This window comes from Betta splendens, chromosome 5 (genome assembly GCF_900634795.4).
Source record: "Betta splendens chromosome 5, fBetSpl5.4, whole genome shotgun sequence".
Taxonomy (NCBI): Eukaryota; Metazoa; Chordata; class Actinopteri; order Anabantiformes; family Osphronemidae; genus Betta; species Betta splendens.
In genome coordinates this window covers 128,424-145,940 of record NC_040885.2, presented here as the reverse complement: position 1 = coordinate 145,940, position 17,517 = coordinate 128,424, and the positions used below count along the sequence as shown (strand labels likewise).

General features: G+C 42.8%; 3 protein-coding genes across 4 annotated transcripts in view; 2 read left to right on the top strand and 1 right to left on the bottom strand.

Moving 5' to 3' along the window:
* prickle2b (prickle homolog 2b) overlaps positions 1-2,956 on the top strand; it is a 60,997-nt gene extending 58,041 nt beyond the window's left edge. For both annotated transcript variants that reach the window (XM_029150691.3, XM_029150692.2), the window contains 2 exons: positions 410-1,291; positions 1,409-2,956. In XM_029150691.3, coding sequence (XP_029006524.1) covers positions 410-1,291; positions 1,409-2,343 — 1,817 coding nt within the window. In that variant the 3' untranslated portion in view covers positions 2,344-2,956. The remainder of the gene's footprint in view (positions 1-409; positions 1,292-1,408) is intronic.
* A 5,650-nt stretch (positions 2,957-8,606) lies between these two features.
* slc2a9l1 (solute carrier family 2 member 9, like 1) lies at positions 8,607-12,446 on the bottom strand. The gene is made up of 12 exons (XM_029150883.3): positions 12,423-12,446; positions 11,674-11,769; positions 11,415-11,575; positions 11,222-11,346; positions 10,885-11,014; positions 10,606-10,754; positions 10,325-10,512; positions 10,138-10,248; positions 9,942-10,043; positions 9,788-9,863; positions 9,590-9,717; positions 8,607-9,518 (listed from the first exon to the last, which is right to left on the bottom strand). Exons 1-12 carry the CDS (start codon positions 12,444-12,446, stop codon positions 9,336-9,338), a joined length of 1,473 nt encoding a protein of 490 aa, XP_029006716.1. The 3' UTR covers positions 8,607-9,335.
* Positions 12,447-13,132: 686 nt separating this feature from the next.
* psmd6 (proteasome 26S subunit, non-ATPase 6) lies at positions 13,133-17,398 on the top strand. The gene is made up of 8 exons (XM_029150881.3): positions 13,133-13,397; positions 14,387-14,592; positions 14,932-15,077; positions 15,150-15,369; positions 15,461-15,569; positions 16,529-16,697; positions 17,025-17,102; positions 17,177-17,398. The coding sequence occupies exons 1-8, from the start codon at positions 13,253-13,255 to the stop codon at positions 17,271-17,273; spliced, it is 1,170 nt and encodes a 389-aa protein (XP_029006714.1). The 5' UTR covers positions 13,133-13,252; the 3' UTR covers positions 17,274-17,398.
* Positions 17,399-17,517: the final 119 nt, after the last annotated feature.

Sequence of the window (17,517 nt, the reverse complement as noted above, 5' to 3'; positions counted from 1 at the left end):
GAAGCCCAGGTGTGATTTCAACAACCTCTCAACAAATTTGCTCAGTAATTATTTGTCAGACGGGACTCAGAAGTCTTTGGCTAAAGAGCACGACTGATTATAAATTGAAACCATCGGTAAACACGCTCGTACCAGATGGCAGCCATTAGCAAATAGCTGGTTTTCTTTCCCCCTGCGACAACTGGAAACCTACTCGAATTGCAACGTCTTTATAGAATGCCTCCATAATGAGTTTGCCCCTAAGTGCCGTTAAATTACAGCCTCTAGCTCATTTTTTAAACTAAACAAGCAGCTTCTAAAGTACTGCTACTCTCTCAAAAAGCAGTATTTGATTTCAGGAGCTTAAAGCCTTTTTTATTGTACTTTGAGCTATCCTTTTCCATAAAATGGTGTCATGTGTTGTTTTCAGGAATTGATCAAGGCCAGATGACCTATGACGGGCAGCACTGGCATGCCACCGAGGGATGCTTCTGCTGCGCCCGCTGCAAACGCTCTCTTCTGGGTCGGCCCTTTCTGCCCAAGCACGGCCAAATATTTTGCTCACGCTCCTGCAGCCTGGGGGAGGAACCTAATGGTTCAGACTCCTCTGACTCTGCCTTTCAAAGTGCTCGTTCCACAAGAGAGTCCAGACGCAGCTCCAAGACAGGGAAAAATGGAGGTGGAGGAGGAGGACAAGCGGAGAGGTTTTCAGGCGAGGTGGACCCACTTTCTCTGCAGATGGATCTCCTGAGTCTCTCCAGCCAAACACCTAGTTTGACCCGTGAACCCTCGGCCTGGCAGAACCAGGAGCAGGCGGGCGATGACTTTGATTATGAATCTCAATCGGTTTCGAGTCCCAACCCGACCCCGCTGCAGCTCCTGAGCCAGTGCAATATCAGAACTTCATATAACCCCGGCTACGCCGCACAGAGCGGTCAGCAGCAGGATCACAGGGTGAAGGAGAACGGAGCTCTAAAAAGGCCCCCCATCTCAGCCATGAAGGGCCACTCGCTGAACGAGGCATGGTTCCAGCCGCCGGCTCCCGAGGAGTACTACCCGCCCAAACTGAGGAAGAGCTTCACCGAGGTTTCCCATTGTTCTCAGCACCACAACGGCTTCTCCCCTGAGAAGCGCTCCATCAGCCTCCATGGCTTTCAGAGGGACAGAGAGAGAGACACGGGGCCTTCATCAGCAACCCAGGTGGCAAGAAGCAGGAACCCCATCAATGCACTTAGCTTCACAGAGCAACTGACCCCTCTAGAGCAGACCCCAAGAGGCTCCATGGAGTCCCTGGCTCTGTCCAATGCCACAGGTGAGTATCATAGTAGTTCTATGTTTTAGTATGTGCGTTTGTTACCCGGCTGCAAGTTTGGGTGTTTCTCTCTAACTATAGTTGACTGATGCTAAACTCAGCTCCATGTCTTTTTAGGTAACTCAGCAGATGGACAAGGGAAGCGTCAAGAGCACCTTTCTCGTTTCTCCATGCCGGACCTGAGCAAAGACTCTGGGATGAATGTGTCAGAGAAAAGCAACATGGACACCCTCAACTCTTCAGTACAGTTTCGAAGCTCGGAGTCCATTCACAGCCTTACAGCCAGTCAGCCCTACATGGAAATGGACCCGCCGCGGTCCTCCCAGTACAAACTGCAGTACTCTGACCCTGGTGTGAGCGTCACTCATTTACCGCCTGGCTTCACCTTTCAGGAGGAGGACAGGGTTAGTTTAGTGAGCAGCGCCAACGCCTCCCGCCTGCCGCCCATCAGCGAGCGCAGGGTGAGTGGCGTTGGCAGCAGAGGCAGTGGCGGCAGGGGAGCTGGCGTTCGGATGGACACCCCTGAGGTGACTCCGCAGAGGCGCCGGCATCACCACCACCGCTCCAGGAGGTCCCGACGTTCCCGCTCAGAAAACGCTCTCCACCTAGTGGCCGAGCAAAGGGCGAGGCCCCAAGATAGACCCCAGCTGTGCGTCCGGGAGGATTACGACCGCTTCCCGCCACCGAGGAGCGCGAGGGAACAATTTGGAATGGGAGGAGGGGGAAGATACCAGCCCCAGTTCTTTAGACAGTGCCCCAGGACCACCTCAGACCTGACGCTACAGAACCCAGGCAGCAGCCGGCGCACTGGCCTGAACCAGTACTCGTGGGACGATTACGACGATGACTGGTGTTCAACCTGCTCCTCATCCTCAGAGTCTGAGGACGAGGGCTACTTTCTGGGTGAGCCCATTCCCAGACCGATCCAGCTGCGCTACCTCAACAGCCAGGAGCTCGTCCACAAGTACAACACGGGAATGGGAGGACCCAGCCACAGCGCACAGTTACACACCCGCAAACGCCGGAAAAGCAAGAATTGCATTATCTCCTAAAATCCACATTTGGCTCAATAAAAAGTCCAAGTTTTGCAGGTTAACATTCTCCACCTGGAACAAAACACCTAAACAAACTCAGTTCATTTATTCAGTGTTGTTGAGTGTTGGATATCATGTAATTGACAGTCAGTGATGAATTGCAATTGGTAAACAGTGACAAAGCGCCAGTGTTTGCATGTTTGTTCATTTTAATGTTTTTGAAGTATCTCCTGAGTATCGAGGCTCACTGCTACAAACGTGCAGTCCTAAAAGTTATCCAGAGCAGGCGTGCAGTAATTCTTATCACTACTTAGAGCAAACATGTGTGCGAGGTAGTCCGTTTGGTACCGTTTAGCTTTTTCATTCAGCGTGACTTAGACATAGCATATACTGTACTATGGTGTCCAGCTCACAGTATGTACATAGATATATGAATTATTAATTTCACTTAAGTTAAGGAAGTTTGTGTAAATATGGTTGTAAATGAGGCCTCACATATTTTTATATTTTGTATGGATAGAATCATTTATGTATTAAATATCTATAATGTAGAGGTAGAGATGACAAACGTATGCATGTTTTATTTGGCTGACCTGGTCCTGCTTTTGGAATAAAGGAATATTTCAGTTGAGGTTTTTTTTCTGGTTTTCCTTCATTGTCACAGACTGACAACAGTGTGTGTGACGGCCAAATCCTCCATCTGTTTAATGCATAAATGAATGATAATGTAGTGTATAGGATGATTAGAGTCACCCTCCACTGGATCTTCATCCGTAGACGATAATGAGTGGGAGCTCAGCCGCACTCAAGCGTACAGAGCGTCATTGTCCTGCACACAGATGCCACTGTAGTTCTGCTATTATTGCATCAGTCTATACAAGTTGGAAACTGCTGACGAAGGTCTAGAGATTTACTTATTAAAACCTGGTGACTGGGACAGTTTTGTCTCCCAGAGGATGGATCGCAGTTACAGGCAATCTCCTTCAATTAGCACCTTCACCACAACTTAATTAGGAAGACATACTTTAACGCCCCGTTTCTGATTTCTCATGCTTATAAATAAATAAATAAGTTGTTTGATGCAAAACTACTGAGCTCCAGCCTTTCTCTGTAAAAGTTGTATATTTTCTGTAATGCCAAATCTCTATTTGTCTTATTGAAAATATCTGACTGAAAAAAACTCTTATGGAGTTTATAAGGCCAGGACAAAATGTTAATGGACTCAACAACACAACCATGCTCCATTAGCTGGAGCTGGAGTAAAACTCCTCAGCTAATATCTGAGGAGCTAACATTAACGGTTGGCACCACTGTGATTATTAGTGTATAAGATAGACAAGATAAGATAAGATAGACCTTTATTCATCCCACAATGGAGAAATTTCCAAATATTATAACATATTGACATTAGCACATTGCTAATTAGCAGGCTAGCGAGACCAAAATGATATTAAGTATTAATATAGATCCATCCGTTTACCTGATGCCTTATATTATGATCTGCTTTCTTTGGGGGAATATTCAAATAATGTTGCAACACCAGAATTATCTTATGTTTGTCATAGATTTGTATAATGTGAATCACGCCTGTACGCACCCATGGAACAAGTACCATTATCCAATCATTTCATTTAAAGCACTGCTGTGTCCAAGTGGAGCATCTCTTGGCCACTGGTGCGACTGTGGCCTCTGTGACCTCACCTGTGTAAATATTGGCATATGTGGGATAACAGGTTGCATCTGTAAACGCTAAGCGGAGTTCTGGTGTAAATTGGATTGCACCCTACGTCCATGTGGCCAGAGGATTACTGCTCCTAGCCCCCATAATCCACATGCACACAAACACATATGTTTGGAACAAGGTGTGTTAACGCCAGCGCCTCGATGAGCGTTTACAGCGCTAATGCTGTTGACATGATGGGCATCGCTTCTTTGGCTTCGCCTAATCTCAACTTCTAAGGAGTCCTAACACTTACTGTGGGAGGTTCGTATCCCACCCACGCACTCCCGGTTCAGTCAGCCGTGATGCTGCAATACCAGCTGCATAAACGTGAGATACAGGATATCGGTCTAGAAATGTGGAGCTTTTGCTTTTTTTCCACATCACACACACACACACACCAATGGCAATCACAGACTCTAAGTGTAATGAGGCGTACAAAGAAACACACACAAGCCGATCTGGCCTCACTAACTCAGGCTCGTATTGTGCTTGACACATGAGCTTCGCTGACCTCACCAGTAACTTGGTCCATAACAGTTTGTTTCTTTCTAGACCTTTACCCGTGTGTGTGTGTGTGTGTGTGTGTGTGTGTGTGTGTGTGTGTGTGTGTGTGTGTGTGTGTGTGTGTGTGTGTGTGTGCGTTCTCCATGTGTTTAATTAAAAGCAAATGGTTGTTGTACAGTGAGGGGTGCCACAGATTGCAGCCATATGCTTCTTGGGCTGTGCCACATTCAAGGTAGCGGTTGGTGGGGAGATAATCCTCAGGCTGCACGGATGCTTCCAGTTGTGACAGTCACATTGTCGGCCAAGCTCTGACAGTAAATTAGATCCTTGAGAAGCCAATGACTTTTAGGATTAACCCAGTGCAAACAGAATTTCCAGTCTGGACTGTTCAAATGACATCATGAGAATTGTATTGTCTTGTGTCGCGGTTAATATTATATTAAACCTGTGACCCTTATGGTATGCATGGTAACATACACACACATGTTTAGTGCCAATTACTGTAGGTAAACATGTTTCTATTCGTTTTGTATTGAGGACTAATAAAAGGCTTAATTTCTGTTAACACAGGCTGAACATTTGCATTAGTTCAAAAACTTTGTCTTTCCGTGAAATGTTTTTGTCGACGTCCTCTTCAGTCCGAAAACATTGCAGTCTAATTAGCAGCCGCACACGTGTTAGTGTGTGTGTGAAGGGCCAGACACACAGCTGCTATGAAGCAATGCTGTTTGAGTAGTTTTGGGGAACTTAAAAGCCATAATTACTGGTCCAGCAAATTACAGCTGTGCTCTGAGCAAACTGAAATAGCCTGATTCAATTCTTAGCAAATGAACAATGCCGGTGATGTGTCAGCACACAGACTGCTGGATCGCAAACTTCAGGAGCACCAGTACCTCCACACACACACACACACACACACACACACACACACACAGGTAAATGGGAGACGTGTGGCTGAGGCCTTACCAGCCTCATCATGTGTGCTCAATTACCAAGGCACTAGACCAGGGTCAACAGACACAAGTCCACTAGTCTGACTCTAAAGGCACGTGTGGACTGTAAATGAAAGTAAATGAAAGTAAACTGGAAATGTACATAGTCTCCCTGTGTGAAAGCCTTGTGTTCTAACACTACCTGTTTATATTCATGATATTTTAAACTGCAGTAAAGGTCAGGAGGTCAGCAGGAGATTTCCTCCCTGATCACCCATCCACAGAATCCCCTCTGTTAGCAAGTTAGACCCACTGTCTGGCCTGACGGGCTCATTCCTCTCCTGAGGTGGATGTGTTAATTTTGTGTGACAGTAAGCCCACTGTCCATCTGCCTCTCTTCTCTTCTCTTCTCTTCTCTTCTCTTCTCTTCTCTTCTCTTCTCTTCTCTTCTCTTCTCTTCTCTTCTCTTCTCTTCTCTTCTCTTCTCTTCTCTTCTCTTCTCTTCTCTTCTCTTCTCTTCTCTTCTCTTCTCTTCTCTTCTCTTCTCTTCTCTTCTCTTCTCTTCTCTTCTCTTCTCTTTCAATTTTTTCCAACTGTCTGCAGAGAAACCATGTAATAATAGTAAGCAGTTATGGAGAGTATTAGACCTTGACTAAACCTTTTAATCTTAAAATGCATGCTCTCCCACTTAAGCTTGACCTTTAACCTTCCAGTGGCCTCAACTCTGATTGGTCCACACTTTATACAGCTTGTGTTCACGTCTGCCTATAATCCAGGTTATGCAGATACTTGTTCAAGCTGTTGAAATATTTAAATAGGACTTATGACGCACACACTGCAGTGATTAAAACTCCTAATGTTTCACTATGGGGATCCTCATTAGTCAGCTACAGAGACGGCTAGAGAGACGGTAATACCAATTCATTTCCAGTATTTGCTCAGTGTGACATGTGGCACGGTGAAGATCCGTGACAGATCCAACGACCTGAGGGCCACGACCATGATGCAGGATGGCGTGCTGGGTACCTTGGGTGCCGCGCAGCCAGGCAGCGCCGTCTGGCACATGATATCGGCCCATACCACCCCCTCATGCTGTGACACATTAACGAGCTCAGGCCTCGGGAGGGGTCCCATCTGCACGCCACCTGTACGAAATCACCACAGCAGGCGGGATTTAATGCAGGATGCCTTTCACGTTAGTTTTAGCACATGAGCGGTGTGAGTGTCCATTCATGCATCGCTCTCCCACCAACTCCTCCGTGCCTACTCAGCAGACATAATGGGAGAACTGGTTCCTCCTGAAGCTGTAAATGAGACTGAGCAGCTCTGTGACTTCACAGCCAACACAGTTAAATACCTACAAATTACCGTTGCACTTTTTTTCTGGTAAATTCACAAAATGTTCTCTATTTATCATTAGATACAGTATATACATAGAGGTTTCCTATTATTATTGTTTTTTTAAGCATTTCATTGGGATTGTTTTTAGCACAAGCCATTAATAATATTATTATTACTCTACGCCATTACGCTATTAATATTATTATTATTAGATGTTACAATCTGTTCCTCCAAGACTCTAGGTGGCAAAGGACTTCTTGTGTGTTTCCTGTGTTCTGTCAGGTGTGTTCCCCTCGTTAGCCACTGTACAGTATACACTTACAGTATACTCACCTCTTGTCTTCTGTCGCTTGTTGTGTCTTTCCTGGTCCTTGCGTGTCTCCTGTTCTGTGTTCACTTCCTCAACCTCCAGCTCCTTTGATATCTTTGCTACGTTTTGCTCAGTTATTAGTACTATTTGTTTTTTCTTTGTACCTTGTCACACAGAGCAGTCTTTTGTTTGTATAATTAAAAAAAACGTATTTTAATTGTTGTATATTTAGTATTTCTATGCCAACTCTGTTTTCCCAGGCCGGGGTCTCCTTTAATAGGATGGTGGGGGTGTTTAGCAGTCCAGTGCAGCTGTTTGAACGACACAAAGGTTGGACCACACATGAGCTCAAACAGTTTTTTTTGCTCTGGCTAAACACGACAAAAGTATAAACTGCAACTGAACAATAGAGCCGTGAGCAAACTAAACACGTATAAACAGAGAGTGGAAGTCGAAACGAGAGCTCTGAGACATCCTTACAGACCACTGACGAACGCGAACCTTGTCCCAAAGATATTTTGCACTTGCAAATAGCCTCACGTATGTAGCTCACCACGCGGCTGAAGCTGAAGTGGTTTCAGTTGAATGAAGCACCTTATGTACTCTACATTATAGATATATTGATCTCACATAGTTCATGGTTTTACATACATGGTGCAACTGTATCATAGTATGAAAAGCTTTTTAATATTGGGAATATCTTAGTTCTTTAGTCGTTTCGACTTCCACTCTTTGTTTACTAGAGTGCAGCCTGTTACTTCCCCTGACATCTGCTCATCTTTCTCCTCAACTTAGACAAAGTAGATCTGCTACCGACTCGCTGCTCAGTTCAATCAGCTGGTGGATGTTTATCTGCAGCCTGTTCATTGATATGGTTTAATTTTCACACAGCAGCAACAGAACAGCATCTCTGATGGACGTACCCTTGAGCAATGACTCATTTTATCAGTAACACGTCCAACTGTTCACTCGCCTCTGATTTGCAGCAGTGTTGCCAGGCGAGAGAAAAATTAATGTTCAGTTTACTGCTCTATTGCAGTGGATGTTTCATCACTGCAAGAAGATTTGCTTTTCAGCAAAAATGTATAAAAGCTTAAAACAGGGATTGTAAAACTGAATTTATAGGATATAAGTATAACAATAAATACATTTAATACAAACTATACTGATAAATATATTGCAAGTACATTTGAACGTATTACATTTAATATTTAGTTAAATTCTTCTATAATATAAAAGTACCAATTAATTTTCAAATCTGTAAATGAAAAAAAGCTGGAAAGGGACACAGACGTATTTTAGAATCTACGCTGTAAAGCCTCGATCAGTCAAGTTATGTGCGTCTCAAGCAGGTTAACAACGCCGCCTGTTGGTGTCCCTAAGTCATTACAGACATGTCAGTAAATTAAAAGCATGAGATCCACCAGGGCCCATTAGGGACCGGACACATGCACTTCCCTGGGTTAATGATTCTCGAGGGGGTGTGTTGATGTTTTACTTTAGAGGGAGACCAGAGTTTAGACTTTAGTAACTCCAGGGGAGAATATAAATCCTTAAATAGCTTTATTGTCCCTGGGACGTCCTGCAGTAGGGATTGACCTATCTTATATATGTGTATATTATTCAACACAGGTAGCAATTCCAAGCAGGAATGGGAGCAACAGGCTGGAACTGACATTACACTAATGATGCTAGGAACACAAAGGGAAAAAACATGTACATGTACAAGTACATGTAGAAATAATTCAGGCTGAATCACAGAAGCATTTAGGCAATAATTATACTTGTAGCTGCAGTACTTCAGCAAAGTACTGTTGTGCTGATTAATAGCAAGGTCACCATCATGTCTTCAACCTCAGTCAACAGGTTGGGATGCAGAGAAAAGAAAAAGATGACGTGTGATTTTGTGGGACAGTTTCCATTAATTTTATTCCCTGCAGTGGTCAAAGAACACAAAGCAGAACCCGGATGATTTATTGCTGCAGAGCGGCTGGAATGGAGCCGCTGACCTCTTGGTGACAAAAACATTACAGCCACAGGTGCAGTTAAATGGGTGTCAGGTATGGATAACCTGGAGGGCAACCTGGCACCGACCGAGGAACAGACATCTGGGCTGAGTTTTACAGCTTGTTTCAATCATCTTGGGCTTGAAGTGAGATGAATCTGATGATGAGATGTGTGCTGTTGAATCTGTGCAGCTTCACAATTTGCTCTCCGTTACTTCCTCTGAGACGGATTTCTGACAGATGGTGATATTTTTAAATTCCTCTGAAATCTCCAGAAGGGTCTTGCCTTTAGTTTCAGGCAGAACAAAGAAGGTGTAGAGACAACCCAGCAGACACATGCAGGAAAACAGCACGAAGCAGTAAGCGTTGAGGGCGTTCTGGGATGGAAGACACAAGGCGTGAAGACCTCCTGCTTTTTGAATGAGCTGTAGTTATGTGTTATACTCACAATGAGGAATGGAAAGGTTAGGCCCAGAAAGACAAACATGGTCCAGCGCAGCATTCCTACCAGGACCAGCGCGGTAGTTCGATGGGACTGGATGAATATCTCACTGTTGAGGGTTGCTGTGGCTCCCGCTGGAAGACGAGGCAGAGGCTGAACAAAGGAGCTACACACAGCAGCATTGTGTCGCGAACCAGAGTTTACCAGGTCCTCCGCAAAAGCTGATGATGAAGAGGACAATCAAACCGGCAGTGACATAAGGAACCCAGTAGCTGGCGTCCTGTGTGAAGGACAGTATATTTAATGTGGTTGTTGATAGATGCAAATACAAACTCATAACCTCACATAATAACTTTACCTTCAGGTTCAGTGTGACTGTGACCGACACACAGAGGGCAGACAAGACACCGTAACCCACGCACAACAACGGCCTCCGTCCCGTATGGTCCACCATGAAACCCTGAGAGGGTGCAATAAAAAGAGATTCATGCGCCTCGTCAGTGGAGAGACTTTTAATTCGAAGAGATGAACAATAAGTGGAAGGAGTTACCCACAGAGACAACTGAGGAGGAGATTTCAAAGAGTCCGAGACCAACGATGATGTAGGGGATCTTGTCTCTCGGTATACCTGCCTCCAGGAAGATGTCAAAAGAGAAAACGCTGATCTGGGAAGGAATGGAAACGCTGGTTATAGCCTGAGCTGCTGTAAAGTTTATTGTGCTGATATGAGCCGGTGCTGACCGCAGGCATGCCTGACAGGATGTTGCAGCTGTAGATGACGCCCATGGTGACGAGCTGCCATCGCACGCTCCCATCTCTGAGCAGCTGCAGCGGACTCTTCGGCGGCGCCGCCTTCACGGCCGCCTGCTCGGCCAACATGTCGTCCATCTCCTGCCGGTAGTCGCCTTTGCCCCACAGAGTCTGGAGAGCTGTAATCAGACCGTTCATACACACAAGAAGAAGGAAAATGTACCTAAATGTTCCTATCTAGCCCAGTAGTGGCTGTGGGGAGCTACACTGACCTTTTCTGCAGGCTTCATCATCACCTTTCTCTATGTATAAGTATCTGGGAGCATCAGGAAGAAAGGGCAACACCACAACCTGAAGCGCTGAGAAAAATGCCGGGACACAGAGGCCGATGTGCCACCGCTCCTCACGACCGAAGAGCTCCCTGAGGAACACAGAGTAATGGCAACAGCTTACTTCCAACATCTCTACCAGAAAAAAATGCATCGTTTGCATTTTCTAATAATTGGTTGAAACTCTTTTTGCTGAGCTGGCATATGTATCAAAGTGCGTACGTTAATCCAAAAAACTGCCCAGACAATTTGCCAAGAGACAAAAAGGTCGCCACCGTCAGGGTCACTCTGCCTCGTATATTTCGGGGTGAGCTCTCACCAACGTACATTAGGTGAAGGCTTAGTCCCACGCCTGTAAGATAAAGTTAGGTTATAATAAGATTCGTAGTTCAATATTTATTAAAAGCGGAAGAGACAGACGGCAAATGAAATGCAGATAAATAGAGAAGTGACTTTCATTTATGTTTGTGGTCGTTCCTTCAAAATAAAGCACTTCATGGTTTCATTTCAAACTTTGTGAAAACTGAGCCACTGTCATCAATATATCCTGCTGGCTTACCTGAAGAGAACCCATACAGACTCCTCGCCACGATGACCATTTCATAAGACCCGACCGCTTTACTCGCCAGCACGATCCCCCCAGCAATGATGGAGATCATGCTGTTGTATATCATGGCCCTTTTTCTGGTTAGAGAAAACAGAGATCATTTCATACATGTTTAGTCAGGCTGAAGGGCTTAACACTTACTCACCTTCCCAGCCTCCCTGAGAATAAGTTGATGCTCAGAGCCCCGCAGAGCCCACCAACAGCAAACATGGAGACCATAAGAGACCAGATTATCGTCGCCGTCTTTGTAGGTGGTGGCTTTTGGTACCTGTCGGACCAGCTGCTGTTGATGAAGCTTTTTATGTACTGCAGTGGAAACCATAAAGGTCACTTTGCGGTTAAGAGTTTGAATGGAATGAGGGATCTGATGCAACGTGCTAGAGAATGTTGGAGGCGTTTCTCACCGGTGAGGGAGAGTTTAAGCCGGTGATGTGGTAGCCAGTTTGAAAACTTCCTCCAAATCCCACAATTATAATAAAAAAGAGTACATTTCCACGCGTCTGCAATGCAGAGTGAGCAACAGAAAGTTGACTTAAAACATATTTAGCAATAATATTAAATGTGCACTGTTGAATATCAAGGCTGATGGGAATTAAAAAATTAATTTAATTGAGAATAAATGATATTTTTGCATGTGTCCAAGAGCAGTAATGGAAACTAAAGGAGCATGTGAGCTTCAGCTTTACAGTAGTTTGTGGCAGACAGTAGAAAACTGGAAAATTTGCTGGGAAGTAAATCATCAACTTAAACTATGTACTTTGATCAGCACATCTGCCTTCACTGTAACCTAATCAATAAAGCTTGATTATTATTTTAATACTAAGACCATAGAAAATACACTTAATGTCTCCTTTGATCAAAACATCAGGAAACCGTTCACAACTTAAAGAGCTTTTTTTGGGTTTTATACCCATAAAGCCATGTTGCTGTTTTATTATCATAGTATACTATGCAAATATAAAGTAGGGACTTGACTAAACTGTTAATATAATAATAGCTCAGACTAATTCAAATACAACCACTGTTACATATATACTGTATATGTTTTGCTAGGGATAAAAGTTTGTTAGAGCTGGAAAAATTGTGTCAGATTGTGAAACATATATTTTTTAAGCGCGTCCTGTGAACATTGTAAATAAAAATCCAACCTTACCAGCTGCTGCAGCAACGTTTCCATTTTGGCTTTAGTAAACTTCTTTACCCTGCAGCTAAAAGTGAATTCTTCAGGCTGGTTATTATTAACTTCTCAGACTTTGTGAGAGCAACAAAAAAGTAGATAGCTGGGTTAAACTAGGTATCAATTGTACCACCCTGACAATGATTCCCAACAGTTTGAGCCTGAATGTATTCATGTTGTACGTAAATGCTGGCTCACAGTAGATAATGAAAAGAAATATCACTCAGCACAACTAATAATATTTAGGTAAAAGATACAACTCTAACATATCCAAACATGAATCAAGAACAATTTCACTGGTTGGATAACAATTACCCTCAAAGTCAATATTTTATTGAACTGCCTTTTTCCTTTAAGACTGTTTGAATATGTCTCTACTAACTTACATAATTAAAACATGATTATTATAAAGGAGCAGGTATTTAATATTTTTACTTTGTACTCTAATATATAGGCGAGTTTTTGTATTTTTTTTTATAAATGACATATAAATGTATGACTTATACAGGCAAATATTACTGGTAAATAATAAACCACTAGACAGTATACGTACAGTAACTGACCTGTAAGGTCGTTCAACGTTGCAGTATACCCTCCCGTCCTCTAGGGGGCGATCCGCCGCCGCTTGATCGCTAACCCCAGACTGTCCTCTCTTTTTCTCCTCTCCGACGGACGCTCCGGCGGAAGCAAATGCTTTAGTGTTTTCCGTAGTCATCGTTCACTAGCTCAATACTGCAAGGACTGCTTGGTGGATACACAAAGAAACCACTTCGTCTGCGCGTTTGGTATTACACTTCTGACTAATAATGCCGCTGGAGAATCTGGAGGAAGAGGGTCTGCCCAAAAACCCCGACCTGAGGATAGCACAGCTGAAGTTTCTGCTGACAATGGACGGTCACCGACAGGATGCTAAAGTGAAAACGGAGCTGATGGATGCTATCAAAGCTAACAGTGAGTTAGCATTTCACTGCTCTAACGCTGTCTCACTTGAAACGGTCCTTCGCCTGGTCATTATGTACATGCGTTTGGCATTAATGTATTTATGCGTGGATATTTAGTCATTATTGAAATAAAACACAAATGTGCTCATCGTCCAGCGGAACCAGTTGAAGCGTTAGCCAGCAGCATTTGAGCGTTAATGTTTAAAATTAAGCTTTGCATTTGTTGTGACTGATCAAAGCTCATATTCAGAAGAAAAGGACTCCCATCATTTAAAGTTGGCATAACAAAAGCCATACTGCTTCTAATATGCTAACACTAGGCTTTAAATAAAGTCAATAGTAATAGAATAAAGGAAAAAATAAGATTAACAGAAACACTCAATGTGCGCATGTTTAGTTATTGCGGTGCTTAGTTATGAAAATGCCGGATCAGTGGATTATATCAAAATACCATGAGGAAGATGTAATTGACAGCGACGTGTTGTTCATTGTCGAATCACTAATGACGGGAGCTGCAGGTTTAAAGACTCGACAAGCCACTGTCTCAGTGGGAGTAATCATTGATCTGTAAGAGGAAATCTACAGTTAGTGATTAGAACACGGGGACAATGCACGTATCATTTGCTGCATTTGACTGGACATTTTAGAGTAAAGTGATGCAGGATCCACAATCACTGTCCATAAATGAAGTGGGAAATGATGATGAAGCACACAAAAATGATTTTTTTTGTATAGGGGTTGTATCGGTTTTGTGATAAAACATTTGTGTCTTGATGGACTTACAAACTTCTTACAGAATGATGTTTCCTCTATTCTTATACTCTATAAAGTGTCTGTTGAAAGATGCTGATGCATCTGTCCAGTAGAATTTCAAGGCCTTGTAGAATCAATGTCAATCACATTGTTTGTTTGAAATAACATGTTATATTTTATTTTATACACACACATTTTTATTTTTTGTCATCTACCTTTAAATTAAACTAATATTATGTTCTTCAGACATGGCACCATACTATGAAGGTCTGTGTAAGGACCTGAAGTGGCAGCTGGACAGTGACCTGCTCAGTAAAATGAAAAAGGCCAATGAGGAGGAGCTGAAGCGTCTGGATGATGTGCTAGAGGATGCAGAAAAGAACCTGGGAGAGAGTGAGATACGTGATGCCATGATGGCCAAAGCTGAATATCTGATCAGAATTGGAGACAAGGTATGATTTTCCCTTTAGCTTACGAGCTTGTCTGTGGATACAGAGAAATATGCCTTGTGTGGCAGAATGTTTTTCATAAAGTAGATTCAATTGTTTATTGTTTTGTAAAATATGTTGGTTGAGTAAACAGTAGGACATAACATTCAAAAGCACAATTACCCATTGAATTACGATAGCTGCTAAATGCTGCTCTTAAGTCAACAACACTCTCACTCCTGAGTACCCTCTAATATAAACCAATGTGGTGTTTTGTGTAACCTGTATATTTTCTATATTTGTAAATTGTCACTCACCACACTTATTATACTAATTTATATTGTACCTGTGTTATGATCACAGGAGGGCGCCCTCACAGCCTTCAGGAAGACTTATGACAAGACAGTGGCTCTCGGTCACAGACTAGACATTGTCTTTTACCTGCTGAGGATTGGTCTATTCTATATGGACAGTGACCTCATCACACGCAACTCTGAGAAAGCCAAGAGGTAAATGTTCTTACATCGTTGTTCTGAAAAGTCCAGCTCTTCTGTTCATCATCAACTTGCCTATTTCTCCAGCCTTATTGAGGAGGGGGGAGACTGGGACCGGAGGAATCGCCTCAAGGTCTATCAGGGTTTATACTGTGTGGCCATCAGAGACTTCAAGCAAGCAGCTGAGCTCTTCCTTGACACAGTCTCTACCTTCACTTCTTATGAGCTCATGGATTATAAGACCTTTGTCACATATACAGTTTACGTCTGCATGATCGCCCTCAAAAGGCCTGACCTACGTGAAAAGGTAGGGGAACGACATCACAGTCCACTAAGATGTGTATAGTACACAATTGTGGCACCATATATATGTCAATGTGATTATTGTATGTGTTTAGGTAATCAAGGGAGCAGAGATCCTGGAGGTCCTACATAGTCTACCTGCTGTGCGCCAGTATCTTTTCTCACTCTACGAGTGCCGTTATTCTGTTTTCTTCCAGTCTTTGGGTGAGGCAGTTTTTTTTTCTTTCTTTTATTTATTTTCAGGACAGTTTTTATGATACATTATTTAAAGTCTACAAAAAATACATGGATTTTAAAAATCTCTTGAACCCATAATTTTATTCCAATTAGATTTTCTAAAACATATCCCATATCAGAAAATGATTTTACAGTTAGAAGTTTTTTTTTAGAAGTAAAAGCTCAGAACCTCAATTTTAGTGACACCAAATTGTGAAAAGCCTGCATCTACAAATTGTCAAAACTATTTCAGAATATTCTGTCCCTTGCAAATAAGAGTCTTCTCCATTGGCCTGGTAGCTCAGTAGCTAGAGCATTGGCTTGGGAAGCAGGTCTTCAGTTCAGTCTCTCTGGCTCCAGGTGTGTCCTGCAAGACACTTGACACGGCTCCGACTGTCTGACAACACAGTTCATGGTGCTATTTGTGTTTCATTTCACCCGTAGGGAAAGCTTTTTTATCTGGACAGTAGTAAACAACATGCCTCTCTACTAAGAGGCAGGCATATTGTGTTCACAGTGGAACACAGAAAACACCTTGTTTAATGTGAGAAAAATGTATCGTAAAGAAAGAAAATAAGGTACATTTTGAATTCATGGAAACAATATTGCACTACAAAATAGGGGACAGGGCAGTGTTTACCACAATGCAGCATCCTCTTACCAATGTAAACATCTGTGAACTTAGGAAACTGCCTGGTAGAGCTTTAGTAGAGGAATGTTGCCCTGTCCCTCATTTTGTAGTGCAATATTGTTTCCATGAATTTAAAATGTACCTTATTTTCTTTATTTGCGATACATTTTTCTCACATTAAACAATGTGTTTTCTGTGTTCCACTGCGAACACAATATGGGTTGAGGATATTTGCAAATCACTGCATTCTGATATTGTTAGATTAGATTCTACACACTTCAGATATAATTGTAAATTGACTGTTTTAATTCCACAGCTATGGTGGAGCAGGAAATGAAGAAGGACTGGCTCTTTGCGCCACACTACCGCTACTACGTGAGGGAGATGAGAATTCAGGCCTACAGCCAGCTGCTAGAGTCCTACCGCTCCCTCACTCTTGGCTACATGGCTGAGGCCTTTGGTGTCAGCACAGAGTTCATTGACCAGTGAGTTCCTCTAGAACCTTTCTCTGCTACCTCTTTTCAAACAACCTTATTTTACAGTTAGTGTGGCACAGTGTTTGTTGCCTGCAGATTATTTCATGCTAATGAAGTTTTTACTACAACAAATGTAAGATTTACTAATGCTAGTAGCCAGATATTGTTACCCTTAGAACCGCTCTACATTAGTCGGATTCTCAAGCCTTATGTTAAGCAACCACTGGCTGTAGCTTCACATATATCATACAGACAAAACTTTTAAGTATCCCAGTTCATTTTTCAGGAAGCTATGTTAAGTTTATTCTGGCAAATTGACTTGAATCTTTTTCTCAGGGAACTGTCCAGATTCATCGCTGCTGGCCGCCTTCACTGTAAAATTGATAAAGTGAATGAGATCGTGGAAACCAACAGGTATTCTTCAAAAAGAGTTTTATCAAATAAACAGTTGCAGATCTCTAGATGTTTTTGCTGTTTTTTCTCCTCAGACCCGATAGTAAAAACTGGCAGTACCAGGAAACCATCAAGAAGGGAGACCTGCTGCTCAACAGAGTCCAGAAGTTGTCAAGGGTTATCAACATGTAACAGGCCATTTTTCCCCCAGTTACTGCAAGGGAAATCTGTATGATTCTTCTTGGCACCCAAACCTGTCGTTTGTCAGACAAAGTGACTTATATTGTGTATAAAATAAAATTTGTTTAACTGTTGAACCTGTTATTGTGTTTTTAGGAATGAGGCAGAGACATTATTTGATATAAATAGCAGTATAAATTATTTTATTTACAGAAACCTGTTACAAAACAAATATACTATACAATCTTTTTCTTTA